The 17,074-nt window shown below is 41.2% G+C and overlaps 1 protein-coding gene across 24 annotated transcripts in view; it reads right to left on the reverse strand.

Moving 5' to 3' along the window:
- Nucleotides 1-17,074, reverse strand: part of LOC144684632 (protein-tyrosine sulfotransferase 1-like) — a 70,660-nt gene that overhangs the window by 24,996 nt on the left and 28,590 nt on the right. For 21 of the 24 annotated variants that reach the window (XM_078548679.1, XM_078548677.1, XM_078548678.1 and 18 more), the window contains 2 exons: nt 10,041-10,239; nt 5,565-5,653 (listed from right to left, as the gene is read on the reverse strand). In XM_078548679.1, the coding sequence (XP_078404805.1) occupies nt 5,565-5,653; nt 10,041-10,239 (288 nt within the window). Of the gene's footprint in view, nt 1-5,564; nt 5,654-7,639; nt 10,240-17,074 lie in introns of those variants that run through there. The other 3 variants (XM_078548691.1, XM_078548690.1, XM_078548693.1) reach the window with 2 other exon arrangements.

The following is a 17,074-nucleotide window of genomic DNA, read 5'->3' on the forward strand; positions in this document are numbered from 1 at the left end:
AATGGAAGATCATTACTAACCACAGATATCTCAGCTGAAATTCAGACAAGGCTGGATAGCAATCCCAAATGGAAACCAAGGTCAATTTTAGCCTCCCTAGATCAGCAGCTGAAGCTAGGCCAATAGCAATGCCCTAAATCCCATAGCTCTAAGGAGTTCAGATGAAACTGGGGAATCGAATCTAGGACTTTCTGTTTAACTCAGCTATACACTATGTTTAACAGTTGAGCAACCAAGGGAGCTGAATTCCAAGTTTCAATCTAACTGAATACTTTCTCATCAGCTCCTGAAGCCTTCACTTTCTTATTCAAGCATAACAATTAAACACTGAGCATTTTATGTAAAGCAAAGTGGGACTTCAATTTAACTATATTGTATAGTTGAAGCTGCGCTCCAACACGTTAATTTCTATTTAGAAAGTGCTGCAATAATAGTCTAGCCATATCGAGTGAAGCCAAATCTGGAGGGTTGACATTCTTAAAAAAAACGTATCTATATTTTACCACTGGACTAAACTCCTCATCCCAAAATGGATGTAAACTGCGCTTAAACCAATACACTTATTTCGTCCCAATATTACCTGTAACATACAGCACAGAAACAGACCATTCAACCCAACTTGTACATGCCAGTAGTTATGCTCCACATGAACCACCTCCGACCCCGCTTCCTATCACCATTTTGCAGCTATTAAAATATGCTGAAAGAGAACAAAAAGTTTAGTCGCTTTCCCATCATGGAAAATAATTGCCAGGCGACTCTGCCTACTTCTGCTAACAGGAAGACCTTATTCCCACTCTTTTCGATGCAGCCCCAAAATCCTGGCAAAGAATAAGATAGCAAATTACCCAATTTCAAATGCACAAAAACATGTTCAATCTATCATCAAAATTGTCAAACATGCAGCATCCTGGTACAGATTCCTTTCTTCTAAAAGAAAAATAAATTATGTTTTTGTCAGTGGAGGGGGAGGACAGAACCCCCTTGTTCACAAGAAAAAAAAAAGACATTTCAAGGAACTGGCAGCACTCAACACAATGGTGAGAATCCCCATGTCTTCAGTGCAATGACTACCATAATTTGGGTCACTAGGCTCATGCACCATACCACTTTTAAGGTGGTAAACTGCACTTAAATCAATACACCTATTTTGTCCCAATATTACCTGTATCATACAGCACAGAAACAGGCCATTCAGCCCACTTGGTACATGCCAGTAGTTACACTCCACATGAACCTCCTTCTACCCCACTTCCTTTCAGCATAACCTTCTCAAAAGGTTGTGAATTATTAAAATAATATACTGGTAATGAGTGTTTGAGATAGACAGAGACATACAAGATTAGAGCCCTTCTTGAGATTTGTGGGATGTGGTGGACACTAGTATAGCCAGCATTTATTGCCTATCCCACATAATTGCCCTTGAGGTGGTGGTGGTGAGCTGCCTTCCTAAACTACTGCAGTCCATATGGTGTAGATATACCCACAGTGCTGTTAGGGAGCTAGGCCAGAATGTCGACCCATTGACAGTAGAGGAATGCAATGTATTCCCAAGTTAGGATGTCTGTGGTTTGGAAGAGAACTTGAAGGTGGTGGTGTTCCCATGCGTCTGCAGCCCTTACCCTTCGAGGTGGTAGAGGTTGAGAGTTTGGAAGGTGCTGTGGAAGGATTCTTGCAAGTTACTGCAGCGCATCTTGTAGATGGTGCCCATTGCAGGGGGGAAGTGAATGTTTAAGGTGTTGGATGGTGTCAAGCTTCTTGAGTTTTGCTGCAGCTGCACTCATCTCCAGGTAAACAGAAAGTATTCCATCACATTCCGAACGCGCACTGACGAACAGGCTTTGTGGAGTCAGGAGGTGAGTGCTCACTGCTGCCTTTCCAGCCAATGACCTGTTTCTTTTAGCCACACCATACATATGGCTGGATCAATTCAGTTTCTGGTCAACGGTAACCACCAAGATATTGATGATGTGAGAATCAACGATGGTTGTGTCATTGAAATTCCAGGGGATATGGTTAAGATTTTCTCTTGTTGGAAGATGGTTATTGCCTGGCACTTGGGGGTGCGAATGTTACCTGCCACTTAGTAGCCCAAACTTGAACGCTGTCCAGGTCTTATTGCATGCAGACATGGGCTGCTTCATTGAGGAGTTGAGAATGGGGCTGAACACTGCAATCATCAGCAAAATAACTACTTTGTATCTCAAGTTGGAGGGAAGGTAATTTGAACTCATGTCTCCGGAACATTTGTCCGGGCCTATAGATTACTTGTCAAGTAATATTACCATAATGTTACCGTTACATAGGTATGAAGCAAATCTGGAAATTCTCAGAAATATTTCCCCTAGCGTAAATCTATTAAATGCCAGGACTTGCATTGAATATAGCCATTAATTAAGACACACAGTGACTGACTTGGTATTTTCTACAGGGCTAATAAAACAACAAAAACTGGCATTCCTATAGCACCTTTACTGTAGCATGATGTCCCAAGGTGCTTCACAGGAGTGCCAAATAAAATGTGACAGTGAAACACAAAAGGAGATACAAGAGTAGATGATCAAAGGTGTATTCAAAGACACAGATTTTAAAGAGTATCATAAAAAAGTGAGGAAGAGAAGATTAGGGAGTGAATTCCAGAGCTTTAAGGGCAGCTGAAGGCAAGACCACTGACAAAATGATTAAAATTGGGAATGCTCAAGAGACTATATTTGGAGGAATGTAGATATTTTGGGGGCTTATGGGGTTGGAAGAGATTAGGCAGGTAGGCAAGGGTGTGACCATGGAGGGTTTTGAAAACAGGGTTGAGAATTTTAAAATCAAAGTGCTAAATTTGGAGCCAATGTGGATAAAGAGGGGTGAACAGGATTTGCTATGATTTAAGACATTGGCAACAAAGTTTTGGATGACCTGAAGCTTACAGGGGGTAGAACATGGGAAGCCAGGCAGCAGCACATTGGAATTGGTAAATCTAGAAGTAATAAAAGAACAAATGCATGGTTGAGAGATTCAGCAGCAGATGAGCTGGGGTAAGGGAAGAGTTGGGCAACATTATGGAAGTGGAAATAGGTGATTAGTGGAGGCAGGGATATATGGTCAGAAGTAAATCTTGAGGTCAAATATGACACCAAGGTTGTGAACAGTCTGGTTCAGCTTTAGATTATTGCCAAGGTGAAACCTGGAATCAGCAACTAGGGAATGGAGTTTGTGGCAGGGACTGAAAATAATGGGCTGGATTTTACAAGTGCCATGTTCTCTGCTGCCCATAAAAAAGCCAGCTGCCCCACAGCTATTTTATGCTGAGTGGGGAGGGAGTCCCGCTTTAAGAGGGCTGTTGTCCAATCTGATTGGCTGTCAGTTCTACATTCCCAGCAGCAGCAGGTTTAATTGGTGGCAACTGCTGGGACCACAGCTATTCCTCAAAGAGGAGAAAGCAGCACAGAGGCACGCTAGTTAGGCTACAACGGGAGTACTATGTGCAGTTCTGGTCACCACATGATAGGGAGGATGTGATTGCACTGGAGAGGGTGCAGAGATCATCTAGCAGGATGCTGCCTGGGCTAGAGGGTCTGAGCAAGGAGGAAAGATTGGATCGACTGGGGTTGTTTTCCTTGGAGCAGTGAAGGTTGAGAGGGGACCTGATGGAAGTGTGTAAGGTTATGAGGGGCATAGATAGGATGGATAGGAAGGCACTTTTTCCATTAGTAGAGGGGTCAATAACCAGGGGGCATAGATTTAAGGTAAGAGGTAGAAGGCTAAGAGGGGAGTTGAGGAGAAATCTTTTCACCCAGAGGATGGTGGGAGTCTGGAACTCATTGCATGAAAAGGTGGTTGAGTCAGAAACTCTCAATATTTAAATATTTAGATATTCACTTGCATTGCCATAGTCTCCAGGGCTATGGGCCAAGTGCTGGACAATGGGATTAGTGTAGTCAGATCTTTGTTGACCAGCATGGACACAATGGGCCGAATGGCCTCCTTCTGTGCTATAAACATCTATAGTCGGTTATAGAGGCTGAACAGAAATTAACTCTGGTGTATCGGCGGGCCCCAGTGGAGGAGTGGGGAGGGGACTAAGAGGAATGAAGAGCAAGGTTTCAGAGGCTGGGTGGGCAGGGTTAAAGGATAGGTATGACCTGGGAGGATGTGCCTCCAATGGGCACAGGGAACTCCAAGGAGGACACCCCCTTTTCCAGTAAAAGTTGCTGGGCTACCTACTTGGCAGGCTTTTAATTGGCTACTTAAGGGCCTCAATAGACCCAACATCAGGCAGGCCACCTGATGCCTCCACCGCTCCCAGTAAAATGGAATTAAAGTTGGGGGTGGGTGGGAAAGCTGTGGGCAAACTATTCGTTGCATTTTAACCAGCCCCCCTGCTACCCCACCTTAAAACGGGGGTGCATAAAATCCAGCCCAATGACTTCAGTCTTCCCAATATCTGGTTGAAGAAATTTCTACTCATCCGGTATTGGATGTGATTAGGAGCTTGATAATTTGTAGAAAGTGAAGGGGTCAAGATAGGTGATGGTGAGACAGAACTGGATGTTGCCAGTGTATATGTGAAAAGTGATACTGTTTTCAGATAGGCAGTATGTAGGTGAGAAATAGGAAGCCGTCAAGGATAAATCCTGGAGGAACACCAGGGTAATGGTGAGGGAGCAGGAAGAGAAGCAATTGCAGTGAACAATAGAATATTTGGAGTCCTATTTAAACACCCTTCTACTTTCAGCTCCTGGTGAAGAAGATTGAATCCAGGGTGATAAAGAGAATAACCACAAAATGTTATAGGCCTGAAGGACTCAGCATTTAAACACTGATCTTAAAACAGTTCAGTACTGTTTCAATACAAAATGCTGGTAAGTAATCTGAACAAAATTAAATCAACCTGATATATGCACTTTCAACTAAAGAAACATCAAAGACATGGAGATATAGTTTCACTTCCAAAAGTCTGTTAATACCATTAACTTAAAATTTTACCTGGATGGCAGAACATTTGGCTTTTTAGTCATTTGATTTCTTCGAAGGGGAGTAAGGGAGGGCAGTATTGTGAAATAATGGCTAGAGTTTGCTAGGAATGAGAAAATGTGGGAAAACAAAGAAAGTACTTATATAAAAAGAGATAAACTGATTTTACAATTAAATGAACCATTAAATGAACACTGCTCAGTTAACTTGAAACAGTTTACAAACCTATATAGAACAAAATGCACGGTCCGTGCGGTGTTTGTTCTGTTCAAACAAAAATCACTTCATGGGTGAGCAAGAAGAGTAACAGTCTGTGAAGTGACATACGATAGTAAGTGTATCAAGTGGTTCTAATCATAATCATATGCCACAATACCAACATCTGAGAGATTGATCCTGGTTTGAATTTAGGGCCCCAAGTCCAACCTTTGTTTAATGCACATTAAGCACTATTATTTCATTCCTATTCCTTTTCTCTGCACCCCCTCCCGACCAACTCCTCCACTCCTGAAGCAGATGTAACTCCAAACAAGCAATAGCCAACAAGCTGAAATAAAATTAAAGATTGGCAAAAATTGAGACCAAAGGGCAATTACTCCATCTGCAGTAGAACGAGTCTTTCCTGTTGAGAATGATTGGCCAAGCTCAAAGAGTTCACAACTGCATTTTCAGATTGAAATAGCACCTGTAGGAGCATATAGGAACATAAAATCAGTAACTGAAAAGCTGAGGCTCAGTACAGATTTGGAAAACACTTGTTACATCCTGACAACCAGAGAAAATTCCCTTTATCCCTATTCTGACTCATATCTTGTAACCAATTACTAATCCATGTCGCAAGATTACTTTCAATTCTACGCGCTTACATTTTAGATCATTTCCAGCTGAAGGAATCATACCAGTCCTTTGTGCAGATGGGCTGCAGTTTAAGCTACTAAACTCTGGCAGTACCTCTGCAAACTTTGGATGCCCTCAAAATTGGATAGGCATTAACCTTTGCCTAAGTTCTCCGGACTGGAGTAATAGGGTTGCATCCCAATGAGAAAGCATATGAAATCTATAACAAAAATAAAAATACCTGGAAAAACTCAGCAGGTCTGCCAGCATCTGCGGAGAGGAATACAGTTAACATTTCGAGTCCGTATGACAGAACTGAGGAAAAATAGAAGAGAGGTGAAATATAAGCTGGTTTAAGGGGGGGTGGGACAGGTAGAGCTGGATAGAGGGTCAGTGATAGGTGGAGATTGCCAAAAGATGTCATAGACAAAAGGACAAAGAGACAAAAAGGTCACCTGTCCCACCCCCCCTTAGACCAGCTTATATTTCACCCCTCTTCTATTTTTCCTTAGTTCTGTTGAAGAGTCATATGGGCTCGAAACGTTAACTGTGTTCCTTTCCACAGATGCTGTCAGACCTGCTGAGTTTTTTCAGGTATTTTTATTTTGGATTTCCAGCATCCGCAGTTTTTTGCTTTTTTCATATGAAATCTATGTCAGACAAGAACAACGCACTTACTTTAGTGCTTCTGTAGTTAGGGAGCACTATGTAGCCAGTTCACTTTTCTAAAATGAATTTCTTAATCTGTACAATAATGTACACTCCCAAAAACAGCATACACCTGCATTTACTATGTTGATGATTCTGCAGTCTAGATGTGTATGGTGGGGGCAGGTAGTAAGAATGAAGCTGGTTCGTGGACATCTCTCTCCAATCAATTTTTAGCAACAGCTTTATAAATGGTGCTTGTAATTACTGCTATTGATTACTTACTAGACCGTCATCATGGGGAGCACTTCCAGGTAATGCCCAACAACTTCTAGTCCACTTCCTCCCCTCCACTGAACAGGACCACCCATTCGACCCGTTTGTTATGGTATCACTCTCCTCGGCAATGCAAATTGTGTGAAGAAACATTAAGGGGTATTTGGAGAATAAACAATATGAAGGATATTCTTCATAGTTGCATTTGAATGACTACTTACCTCATAGCTCTGTCTCAACACTTTTTTTCCTCTACTGAAAGCGCACACCCTTGTTGGGGGCAGCTGCATGCTGACAGTCCCCAAAGGCCACACCAAAAAGGACATCCTTCACTGATGAGCAATGACATGTTTGTACCTTTTCTCCCATGAAGGGCATCACAGCCCTGTCTGATCTTGTCTTCACTAGTCAGTGGGAACTGGGCTATGGTGGCAACAGCAGTCATTTACAATGCTTTCTGGGCTTCGATACAATTGCTGGTGTAATGAAAACAGTGCTATGCAATAAATACAACGGGTCTTCTAAGGGCAATACATTCTACTATCTCTACAACTGTGTGAAAGCATTCAAAGTTAAATCCACTGCAAGTGCATACAAAAGGGTTTCCCTGATCAGAAACACCCATACCACAAGATGTCAGCTGAGCTACTTTCTATCAGAACAGGAACATATATAGATTTTTTGTACCACGTCAATGTACACCTTCCTTGGTCAATACACTCTTAACTAATTTCAGTTTTTTTCATCTAAAAATAGAACCATGGTAAGAGAGATATTCGCTGTAACTGAATTATTGCAGAACTAACCCTGACAGATTTCTCTTATCAAAATTCAAATGGTATTTATGAAATGAATAACTTAAACGATTTGAAGTAAATGAAAATAGTTCTCAGAAAATGAAACGGTTGAGAATTTTTCTATTACTTTATTTTTATGAAAAATTGCACAATACAAAGAAGACATTACAGTGTAATTTCATACAATGAACCAAAGCTATCACAGGTTATGCTTTCTGTGAAAGTTAACTAATAATTTCTTCCTAGACTCTCACAATACATTTATCACATGGAATAGTTTACATTTTTAATGGCCAATACGAAATATTTTTAAACATTTACCAGACAATTATAAAAACCTAGAATTGTTTTCTTACTGCCTCACAAAGGCAAATAAGCCAGCACTGTAACACTATTTGATTCAGTAGAAAATTCTAATGTTGGATGGTCTTCAATTGGTCCTAGGGAAACTTATGAAAATATTCAATGGTGGGTAAATAATTTTAAAAGGAATGCATAATAATAGTGCAGAATATAATTTTTTGCTTTTTGATGTATTTGCCATCCTTGTTATAATTTTAAAAAATTAGAGTTTGATCATTTCAGATAACAGTCACAAAGATAAAGATAAACAGGTACAATTCATGTTTTCCAGGTAATCAGAAAGGATTTATGACAACTTTGAAATTCAGCATCAAGGTTTGACATTAATAATCAGTTATATGGAATTATTTATAGGGGTAGTACAAGCACTAAAACAAACCAGTGGTTAAGGTTGCCATATAAGTAGCAAAAATTTTTTCAAATGATTGCACATACTCCAATATGTATTTTACTGCATTGTTACAAAAGAGCTCTAGTGCAATGCTGCATCTTCTGTGAAATCCATAAGTCACAATTAAATAGCTACTATTTTGAATAAAATTAAGATCTGTAAGCCACTGTTTTATGTTTAGAGAACATCAAAACATTTAAAGGCCCGGCTTATAGAGCAGATTATTCAGAAGGAATATTTTATTCACCTCAATAGTTGAAAAATGTATAATTCCTAACATTAACGTATGATAACAGTATTAACTACCTGTTGCACAAGTGATTTAACTTTACAGTCAATGTTTCATCACTGGAGGAAATGACAGGGTTCCTTAAAATATTACATGGGACATAGCTATTTTGAATAGAATTCTCATTTCACAGTCAAGAGTTATATTAAAAGGAGGAAAAAAATAAATGATTCTTTGCAGACCAGGTATAGGACTAAAAGTGCAGAAAATGCCAGCTTTCCAATAAAAACAACCCTTTCAATTTCTCATGGAAACAAACCATACTTAACATAACTTGCACACGAAGAACTAAGCTCCATATAATAAGCACTTCTTAGTTTCAATAATATCACTTTATAAGTTTTAATTATAAGTAGCTATATTTTACTTATCAATTTGGATACAATTTTTAAAGTTTTGCAATTTTAAAAAATCATACATATACATAACAGTTTATGGACATAGAGCTGTTCTTCCTATCATCTGTATGGTGTTTTTCAGTATTTCTTTTCAGGAAGAAGCTTGCAACCTTACTGATAATGTATAAACTCCAGATTTGTAATTTTAGAACAAATTTAAAATAATTTTCCTACATTTTCAGAGACTTTAAAAAAACGGTAATAAAGTATAAATGCAGTTTAAAAAAAAGAGCTGAGTAATCCTGAATTTCTACATATTTCATAGATTTTTAAAGTTCACTTTTTTGAGAGAATCTCATCAACACATTTAAAATAATACAACCGGCAAAAAAAGTTGTGGCCACATTCAAGAATAAGCCTCATGTCCACATTGGAATGAAGCTGGTTACCGATTGCTGTACATGGTTTCCCCAATACTCAATAATACATTTAACAAATAGAAATCATAGCCTTTTTAGAAGGTGGACAGTTTGCACCACTTGATACTTTAGAATTGGAATATTTCAACAATTTTCTAATTATCTGATAACCATTAGTTTTAGAATGCATTAGAAGTTAGGAAAAAAAACTATTTTGTACAGCTCAATTGTAACAATTTTCTGCAGATATAAAATACATTTATGTATGTGTTAGTTAGAATCCATGAAGCAGCCTTAGTTCAGTCTTAACACAAGGATTTTTTAAAAATTTAAACAGAATTTGCTATAAAAAGGAACCAAATTTTCCTTCAATACAAAATTCAGCTTCTCTGTACAGGACTATTAGGACTAAAATTATTTGCAATTCTTTGGTTTTATACTCACGCACAAATTAAAAACATTGCATCTACTCCCATAAGCCAACTTTTTTTTTTCATTTTAAATATTTTTAATTCAGAAAATAGCAAATTACTGTAAACACTGGTTGCTAGGGATACAACGGAAGCAAAAACAACAAACAGAAATGACTGAACTCATCTGTCTCCAGTAGGCCAGGCAATAACTGAATATTTTCTTCAACTACTCTCAGCAGGGGCAATCATAAACTCAGGTGTTTGAGAAGGATGGTCCAGACACTTAAATTCTTACACCTACCCTTTTAGTGTTTTCAATAACTGCTGGATCTGGTTTTCCGTAATTGGGTGGATTTGCATATGGATCATATCCAAGCTTTGCTAACATAGGAGCAATCACTGGCATTTCACGAACTACCTCATGTGGAATTTTTCCCACCCATTTTGACAAGGCTTCAACGTTGACTGGTTTGATGACTTGATCAGTAGACCGTTCAACCCTGCAAAATTGAAAATATTCAACTTTAGTTACCAAACAGCTTACAAGTGCAATGCATGGAAATTCTAATTTTCCCCCTTCTTGTTATAAATCATATGTGCTCTCAGAGCTTTATATACTTGGAAAACCTCGAACTCCTCAGAAATACCCAAATTTTGGAGCTTTAATAATTTCAAGCTCTCATTCCTATGTTGTAATTCTACTAAATCTTCAGTGTACATTTTTTCTGGCTCCAGAACTGTACACAATACTCTAATTGCGGTACTGTATAACCAATGCTTTGGAAAAATTCATCACACCCTTAACTTCACATCCATTGTCCCAATAAAGAAAACTCAGATCCCTATGTTCACAACATATGGAAAATCTGCTAGAGTTCAGTAGCCGTTTCAGTTGGCTAACATTGGTGTACTGCAAAAACAATGAGTGAATATAGTAATTGTGTGTTCCCATCACGACCGTGTAAAAGGCGTTTCCTCAAAGAGGTCCATGAACTAAGTATTTATGCACGTGTGTATGTAGTTCCCTTCTGAATGCGAGTGATTGAATTGAAAATAACCAGCAGCAAAACTTTTACCTTAAACAAAATAAAGATTCATTTATTACAAAACTACTGCTGTAAATTACTTAAGTAATTAAGTTAATAACTAAATACATACAAGATTAAATGCAGATAAGGATAAAAGATACTTAGAAAGATGAAATTCAGTTCAGTCCTTTAGGATTTCGTCGTAGCTGGATTTTCCAGTTAAGTGTCGGTTGTCTAGAGTGAAGGGTTGGAATTGAAGATGTGTTCAGCAGCTGTGATGGCTCCTATAGTCAAATAGTCAGAGGTTGCCTTTGTAGGTGGACTCAGCAGGTTTTTGGGAGAGACGGGTTTCTTGTTCCTCACTAGTTCTGTGGTTATGGCACTCGCAGATTGCCTGGAGTCTTGACAGAACAGCACGTGATTTCCGAATACCTTCCTCTTTGCCCCTCTTATCCAAGATATCTTTCAGTTCTTCCTGGAGGTTCTGCACAAAATGGCTATTCTCAGCCAGACTTTATACAGTTCAAAACTCAAAATGGCTGCTACCCCAAACTGTTGAATCATGCTTCCGTATTATGTATTGGGTTACCCCAGGACTGGGGCAGAGTCCCATCGATTGTTTTTAAGCCGAGATAACTAACATTTTAAATGTCTTAGCCATTAATTTGAAGACTCCCATTCTTACAGGTTTGGTGAGACAGGAAAGAGCTATTCACAACTCCAGGAAGGCCACTGTTTTTGTTTATCTTTTCCTTTTCGGAAACATACTTTGAATTTCAAATGTCTTCACATGTATGCGTTTGTTTATTTGCAATTCACTTGCATCCTTCTAGAAGCATGATGAACATTGCAGCTGTAAGAGGTCAGTCAGCTTCTGGCAGCCATTTTTAAGGCTCCTTTTGTCCATTTAAAAGAAAAATTAGCTTTCTTTATGAAATTTATATTATCACAACTACACGGTCGTGACAGTTCCCTTTAACAAGGCAACTAGGACAAAAGTCCTATAATTATTTGGCAGGCATCTAGTTGAGACAAATTGATCAAATTTAGGCCCCTAAACTGCTTCTGTTTGCTCAATCACCAACTTTTTCATACTTTTATTCAACAGCAAACATTAGGCTAACTGAGACTACTTTCCAAAGACTATTTCACCAAAACTTCAAGAACTGTTTGCTAGTCTAACCACGTTAGAATTTTTTGGAGGACATCAGTGCCGGAGAACTGAACATTTTTCACCAGTTTGGTTACGGATCTGGGGCTACCTGGTAATGCACAGTACCTCTCCATCCTACTCCTAAATCAGGAAAGCACAATTCAGAAGAAATATTTAATGAATGAGTTCATATGTTTCTATAATTTTAAAAAATATTCAAGCTTTATTATTTTCCTTTTATATGACAACTGAGATGACTTCACCACATTTTCTCTTTTGGGGAAACAGGCCAAACACTAAATCGCAGGACAGCTTTAAATTTTCAGGGGTAACAAAATAACTTTCCTATTACCCTATTATTTGGTACCCAATGCTTGTGGAATCTAAGATATCTATAATAACTGACATTTAAATGAACAGATTGTTGATTTTTTTTTTATTCATGGAATGTGGGCATCACTGGCTAGGCCAGCATGTATTGTCCATCCCTAATTGCCCTAGAAAAGGTGGTGGTGAGCTACCTTCTTGAACTGCTGCAGTGCATGTGGTGTAGGTACATCCACAGTGCTGTTAGGAAGGGGGTTCCAGGATTTTAACCCAGCGACAGTGAAGGAATTGCGATATATTTGAGTCAGATGGAGAGTGGCTTGGAAGGGAACTTCCAGGTGGTGGCGTTTCCATGCATCTGCTGCCCTTGTTCTTCTAGGTGGCAGCGGTCCTGGGTTTAGAAGATGCTCTCCGAAGAGCCTTGGTGAATTCCTGCTGTGGATCTTGTAGATGGTAGACGCTGCTGCCACTGAGCATTAGCGGTGGAGGGAGTGAATGTTTGTGGATCGGGTGCCAATCAAGTGGGCTGCTTTGTCCTGAATGGTGTCAAGCTTCGAGTGTTGTTGCGGCTGCACTCATCCAGGCAAATGAAGACTATTCCATCACACTCCTGACTTGTGCCTTGTAGGTGGGTGGACAAGCTCTGGGGCGGGGTCAGGGGGTGAGTTACTCACTACAGGATTCCTAGCCTCTCACCTGCTCTTGTGGCCACAGTACTTATGTGGCCAGTTCAGTTTCTGGTCAATAGAGACCCTGAGGACTTTGATAGTGGGGGTTTCAGCGATGGTAATGCCATTGAATGTCAAGGGGCGATGGTTAGATTGTCTCTTGCTGGAGATGGTCATTGCCTGGCACTTGTGTGGCACGAATGTTACTTGCCACTTGTCAGCTCAAGCCTGGATATTGTCCAGGTCTTGCTGCATTTGGACATGGACTGTTTTGGTCTGAGGAAACATGAATAGTGCTGAACATTGTGCAATCATCAGCAAACATTCACACTTCTGACCTTATGATGGAAGGAAGATCATTAATGAAGCAGCTGAAGATGGTTGGGCCTAGGACACTACCCTGAGGAACTCCTGCACTAATGCACTGGAACGGAGCTGATTGACCTCCAACAACCATCTTCCTTTGTGCTAAGTATGATTCCAACCAGCAGAGTTTTCCCCAGTTCCCATTAACTCCAGTTTTGCCAGGGCTCCTTGATGCCACACTCGGTCAAATACTGCCCTGATGTCAAGGCAATCACTCTCACCTCACCTCTGGCATTCAGCTCTTTTGTCCATGCTTGAACCAAGGCTGTAATGAAGTCAGGAGCTGAGTGACCCTGGTGGAACCCAAACTGAGCATCAGCGAGTAGGTTATTGCTAAGCAAGTGCCACTTGATGACCCCTTCCATCACTTCACTGATGATCGAAAGAAGGCTAATGGGGTGGCAATTGGCTAGGTTGGGTTTGTCCTGCTTTTGTGCATGTACAGAACATACCTGGGCAATTTTCCACATTGTCGGTTAGATGCCAGCGCTGTATCTGTACTGGAACAGCTTGGCTAGCAGCGCAGCAAGTTCTGGAGCACAGGTTTTCAGTACTATTGCCAGAATATTGTCAGGGCCCATAGCCTTTGCAGTATCCAATGCCTTCAGCCATTTCTTGCTATCACAGAGTGAATCAAATTGCTGAAGACTGCTATCTGTAATGCTGGGGACCTCTGGACGAGTCCGAGATGGATCATTCACTCGGCCCTTCAGTCTGAAGATTGTTGCAAATGCTTCATCCTTATCTTTTGCACTGATGTGCTGGGCTCCTCCATCATTGAGGATGGGGATACTTGTGGAGCCTCCTTTCCTCCTCCAATAAGTTGTTTAATTGTCCATCACCATTCCGTGACTGGATGTGGCAAGAATGCACAGCATAAATCTGATCAATTGGTTGTGGAATTGCTTAGCTGTCTATCACTTGCTGCTTATGCTTTTTGGCACGCAAATCCTGTGTTGTAGCATCACCTGGTCAACACCTCATTTTTAGGTATGCCTGGTGCTACTCCTGGCATGCCCTCCTGCACTCTTCATTAAACCAGGGTTGATACCGTTACTGCCAAGCCAGGGGAGTGGGGGATATGCCAGGCCATGAGGTTACAGATTGTGTTCGAGTACAATTCTGCTGTCACTGATGACCCACAGTACCTCATAGTTGCCCAGTCTTGAGTTGCTAGATCTGTTCGAAATCTATCCCATTTAACATGGTGGTAGTGCCACACAACACGTTGGAGGGTATCCTCAAGGTGAAGACGGGACTTTGTCTCCACAAGGACTGCACGGTGGTCACTCCTACTGATACTGTCATGGACAGATGCATCTGAGGCAAGCAGGTTGGCGTGGATGAGGTCAAGTATGTTTTTCCCTCTCGTTAGTTCCCTCACACCTGCCGCAGACCCAGTCTAGCAGCTAATTCCTTTAAGACCCTGCCAGCTCAGTCTGTAGTGGTGCAACCGAGCCACTCTTGGTGATGGACATTGAAGTCCCCCACCCAGAGTACATTCTGCACCCTTGTCACCCTCAGTGCTTCCTCCAAGTGGTGTTCAACATGGAGGAATACTGATGCATCAGCTGAGGGAGGGGGTGGTACGTGGTAATCAGCAGGAGGCTTCCTTGCCCATGTTTGACCTGGTGCCATGAGAGTTCACAGGGTCCAGAATTGATGCTGAGGACTACCAGGGCAACTCCCTCCCAACTGTGCTGCCACCTCTGCTGGGTTTGCCCCGCCGGTGGGACAGGACATACCCAGGGATGGTGGTGGTGGTAGTGTCTGGGACATGACCTGTAATGTGCAATTCTGCATATGACTGTGTCAGACTGTTGCTTGACTAGTCAGTAAGACAGCAGCTCTCCCAATTTTGGCACTAGTAGGCTGTCTAGGTCGATGCTGGATGGCAGTGAACCAGATGGGTTTTTATGACAATGGTTTCATGGTCATTAGACTTTTAATTCCACATTTTTAATGAATTCAAATTTCACCAGTCAAACCGAGGTCCCCAGAGCATTATCCTGGGTCTCTGGATTACTAGTCTAGTGACAATACCACTGTGCCACCACCTCCCCTCCGATTGCCACTTCTTACTGCATTGAGGAATTTCAGCTTCACGAAATACAAAATTTCAGACATACCTGCAAAACTACTCAATTTTGATTAGCAAAATCACTGAAAAGGTTAACTTACATTGCACTTTTTGTAAACTGGCCACAGAACTTGTTTAAGATGTAATGAAGTCAACTAGATTTCATCTAATCAAGTTTTTCAAATGGCATATACTTCCAGTCCATAAAGTTTATTGTCTGAGTCAAGATTTCCATGTCATGTTTGTGTGTCAAAATATGCCAGTCACATTGTAGTTGCAGGTCTGACCATCAGGTGGTACTGTTGCTCCTCATATCCATTGTCTGCTTTCTGTTCCACCTCAAGCTGCTTCTTAAACAAAAACAGAATTACCTGGAAAAACTCAGCAGGTCTGGCAGCATCGGCGGAGAAAAAAAAGAGTTGACGTTTCGAGTCCTCATGCCCTTCTCGGTCATGAGGACTCGAAACGTCAACTCTTTTCTTCTCCGCCGATGCTGCCAGACCTGCTGAGTTTTTCCAGGTAATTCTGTTTTTGTTTTGGATTTCCAGCATCCGCAGTAGTTTTTTGTTTTTATCAAGCTGCTTCTTTCCTGCTCAGACTAATTTTCTGTTTCCGCTCCAAAACCCTGCTACTCCATGCTTTGCTTGCAGCCTTGAAATTCGTATCTCCTAAAACAATCCTTACCCCTTTGTTCAGAGAATACTGGAATTACAATGATAAGGTTTTTCTCAAAAGTATATATTTCTTCCATATGAAATGGTTGTCGGCAGTCGCTTGGAATCGAGGATGACGTTCGTCAGGCTTGGTGAGACTTCAGATGACTGAGGAGTCCAATCCTGGATCGACGTTCTTCCGCAGTGGGGACACGTTGTTGCGCAGGGGAGTGGAAATCGTAGCCCCAGGTTGGCTTCCTTCTCCTTCCTCTGCTGCCGCCATTCCACCTCGCTGTCCAGTCGCTGAACCTCAAAGTGGCTTGTGCCTTGATGGACGAGGTGGTGCCATGCCAAGTGATAAGCAGCATTCTCCTCCCTGTGGTGTTAATGCCTCCATGCTTTAGGGCAACCTTGAGCATATCCTTACCCCTTTTCCTTTGGCCGCCCTTTGAACGTTGGCCAAAGGAGAGCTGTGAGAAGAGAACCTGTCGAGGGAAGCAGTTTTCGGGCAACCGGACTCAATGGCCCGTCCATCGGAGTTGGTTCTGCAGGAACTGAGCTTCAATGCTGGTAGAAACAGCTTCATCGAGGACGCTCGCGTTCGTCCGGAGGTCCTCCCATTTGATCCCCAGGATTCAACACAAGCACGGCTGATGGAAGATCTCAAGAATCACAATGTGTTGTCAGTAAGCAGTCCATGTTTCACTGCAGTAGAGGAGGGTGGTCAACATAATGGCCTTATAAACCAGAACTTTTGTAGACTTGCAAAGGGCCCTGTTGTCAAAGACACATTGGTGCAGCTTGAAGGAGGTAGCACTGGCACAGTTGACTCGGTGTTGTACCTCCTCATCGATGATGCAAATGACATTAATGCTACAGAACTGAGAGCAGGATGAAAAGAAACTAGCAGCATCACATTGATGCTGAGCATGGAGCTATGTGCTTGAGGCTTGGTCTTCTGCAAGTTATAGCTATAGCTAATCATTGCCCCAAATCCTTAGAAATGTAAATGTTTATAGCTACAAGCACTAGCTTGGGTCTTGTGCATTCACTAATATTT

Source organism: Cetorhinus maximus, chromosome 9 (assembly GCF_964194155.1).
Source record: "Cetorhinus maximus chromosome 9, sCetMax3.hap1.1, whole genome shotgun sequence".
In the NCBI taxonomy this organism is placed as follows: domain Eukaryota; kingdom Metazoa; phylum Chordata; class Chondrichthyes; order Lamniformes; family Cetorhinidae; genus Cetorhinus; species Cetorhinus maximus.